The 2,704-nt window shown below is 58.8% G+C and overlaps 1 protein-coding gene across 1 annotated transcript in view; it reads left to right on the top strand.

The window, feature by feature from the left end:
• The first annotated feature begins 271 nt into the window (after positions 1–271).
• Positions 272–2,704, top strand: part of OBSCN (obscurin, cytoskeletal calmodulin and titin-interacting RhoGEF) — a 62,062-nt gene continuing 59,629 nt past the window's right edge. Inside the window, exons 1-3 of the mRNA XM_023763818.1 lie at positions 272–569; positions 1,522–1,788; positions 1,886–2,149. Of these exons, the coding sequence (XP_023619586.1) occupies positions 272–569; positions 1,522–1,788; positions 1,886–2,149 (829 nt within the window). The remainder of the gene's footprint in view (positions 570–1,521; positions 1,789–1,885; positions 2,150–2,704) is intronic.

Here is a 2,704-nt window from a genome sequence, read left to right as displayed (position 1 = left end):
GGGGCTCACAGAGCAGGTGCTGTGGACTGGGCCTAGAGGCCAGGGTGGGCTCGGGAGGCTGGGTGTGGCTGTTTCCAGGATGCATCATTGCACGTGGTATACAGAGCTGATTCCATGGTCAGCGTGGCATAGGCCTGGCCATGCCCCTGGAGTGTGGGGAGCCATGCAGAGGCCGGCCTGTCTGTGTCCTCAGGCTGAGGTGGACAGATGGGTACTGACCTGGAGTGTCACCTAGGCTGCAGTGACACCTGGAGCTTCTGCAGGAGCCTCCATGTGCCCTGTACTTCCCTCTCTGTCCCCAGAGAAGCCAAGTGTCTTCTCCCAGGAGCTCACGGATGCCACAGTCATGGAGGGGGAGGATCTGACCCTGGTCTGTGAGACCACTGTCCCGGACAACCCTGTGCATTGGACCAAGGATGGGAAAACCCTGCGGGGGTCGGCCCGGTGCCAGCTGAGCCGTGAGGGCTGCCGAGCCCAGCTGGTCATCACTGGCACCACCCTGCAGGATGGCGGGCGCTACAAGTGTGAGGCTGCGGGTGCCTGGAGCAGCTCCATCGTCAGGGTCCACGGTGAGCCCTCAGGCAGGAAGGACCAGGCAGCTTCCAGCCATGCTCTGTGTTCCCCCCGCTCTCATCTTTTTCAGGGCAGGGGAAGCCCCAGACCTCACCCAGCTCCTTCCTTCTCTGTCTTTGCCCTCTTGGTGTCTGTGAGTGTGTGTGTGTGTGTGTGTGGAGGGGGGTGTTTCGTCTGGCTCTGCCTCTCCACAGCTTATCCCCCCTCACTGCTTCTCCCCATCTCTGGGTCTGAGTCTCTGCTGCTAATAGAACCTTTCTCACCCTCTCTTGGTCTCCTGACTGCCAGTATCTTTTGTACTTTATTCTTGACTTGGTCTTGCATTCTGACATCTCTCCTCCCTTTGTCTTGTATTCTGACATCTCCCCTCCCTCCCCTGGGCTTGGCTCATCTCCATCAGCCTGGGCTGTGTAACAAATACCACAGACATGGCAGCTCAAACTCCAGTCATTTATTTCTCCCAGTCCTGGAGCCTGAAAGTCTGGGACCCAGGTGTGGGCAGGGCTGGTCCCCTGGAGGCCTCTGTCCTTGCTGTGTGGATGGCTATCTCCTCCTGTGTCCTCCCTTGGCCGTCCCTCTGTATGTATCTGTGTCCTGATCTCTTCTTCTTATAATGACCTCAGTCATATGGGATTAGAGCCCATTCTAGTGATCCCACTTCGCCTTCATCACATCTTTAAAGGCTCCACTTGCCAATACAGAACCATCTGAGGTCCTGGGGTTGGGGCTCCAATGAGTGAAGGGGGACACAATGCAGCTCATGACACCCCACCCTTCTTTGTTCTTTTGTTTGGCTCCCCCTCCTGGAGGGTCACCTTCACTAACCCCCTATGTAGAAGGGTGAGGTGGGCCTCCTGCACCGTGCTGCTCCCTCCAGCCCTCCTCAACTGTAGGGGAGCCCCAGGTGCATGCAGGAGTGAGGACAAGCTGAGCCTGTGCCTTCCACAGCGCGGCCCGTGCACTTCCGGGAGGGCCTGAAGGACATGGAGGTGCTAGAGGGCGGTGCTGCCACACTGCGCTGCAAGCTGTCAACGGTGGCTGCACCTGTAGAGTGGCGCTGTGGAGATGAGGTCCTGCGGCCAGGAGACAAGTACAGGATGCGGCAGGAGGGTACCATGCTGGAGCTGGTGGTCCGGGACTTGCAGCCCGGCGACAGCGGGCAGTATGTCTGCTGCCTCGGGGACCAGACAACCTCAGCCACGCTCACCGTGAAGGGTACGAGTGCCCCTGCCCTGCCCATGCAGCCCCATTGGTATCTTTCATCCCCTGTAGGAGGCTGAGGATGAGGTTCTCAGTCTCTGACCCTCCACAGCCCTGCCTGCGGAGTTCATAGGAAGACTGAGAAGCAAGGAGGCCACGGAAGGGGCCGTGGTAACGCTGCGCTGCGAGCTGAGCAAGGCGGCCCCTGTGGAGTGGAGGAAGGGGCTCGAGACCCTCAGAGCTGGGGACAGAGTCAGCCTGAGGCAGGACGGGGCCGTGTGTGAGCTGGAAATCCATGGCCTTGCGGTGGCAGATGCCGGGGAGTACTCGTGCGTGTGCGGGCAGGAGAGGACGTCGGCCACGCTGACGGTCAAGGGTAAAGACTGCATGTGGCCATATGGAGCAGTGGCTCTGTGTCTGAGGGCTTGGGCAGGTCCTTTGCTATGTCCATGTGCATAGGAATTTCCACTTCTCTCTGTGTCTCCTGCTATCCTGCAGCAGGAGTCTCAGCACGAAGCTGTGTGAGGCCTTCCCAGATAAAGATCAGAAAACAAAGCTTCCTCTCTTACAGGGTCACGTCTGGGGGTGGGGGGTGGGGGTGGGGAGGAGAGTAGCCACACAACACAAATGGTGGGATACAGTCCTTTTGAGGAGGCCATGCCAGCAAGGATTAGGAAGTAGATCTAAGTGTGGCCCTTGATGCAGAGATGTCAGGAGTTATGATCAAAGGAGGGAGCCAAGCATATGTGACTGGCCATGAGAGAGCCATATAGGTGATCTGGGTCCACTGTCTAGGACCTGGATGCCATGAGAGGTAAGGCAGCTGTATAGGGTGAGGTAGTGGTGTGGGTGTGAAGGGTGAGGAGGAGGTGAGGTGGGTGTGGGAGGTGAGGAGGTGGGCTGGGTGTGGAGGGGAGGAGGTGAGGTGGGT

The sequence above is a fragment of the Myotis lucifugus genome, unplaced genomic scaffold (assembly GCF_000147115.1).
Source record: "Myotis lucifugus unplaced genomic scaffold, Myoluc2.0 scaffold_302, whole genome shotgun sequence".
Taxonomy (NCBI): Eukaryota; Metazoa; Chordata; class Mammalia; order Chiroptera; family Vespertilionidae; genus Myotis; species Myotis lucifugus.
This window is presented reverse-complemented; position numbering and strand designations above follow the sequence as displayed.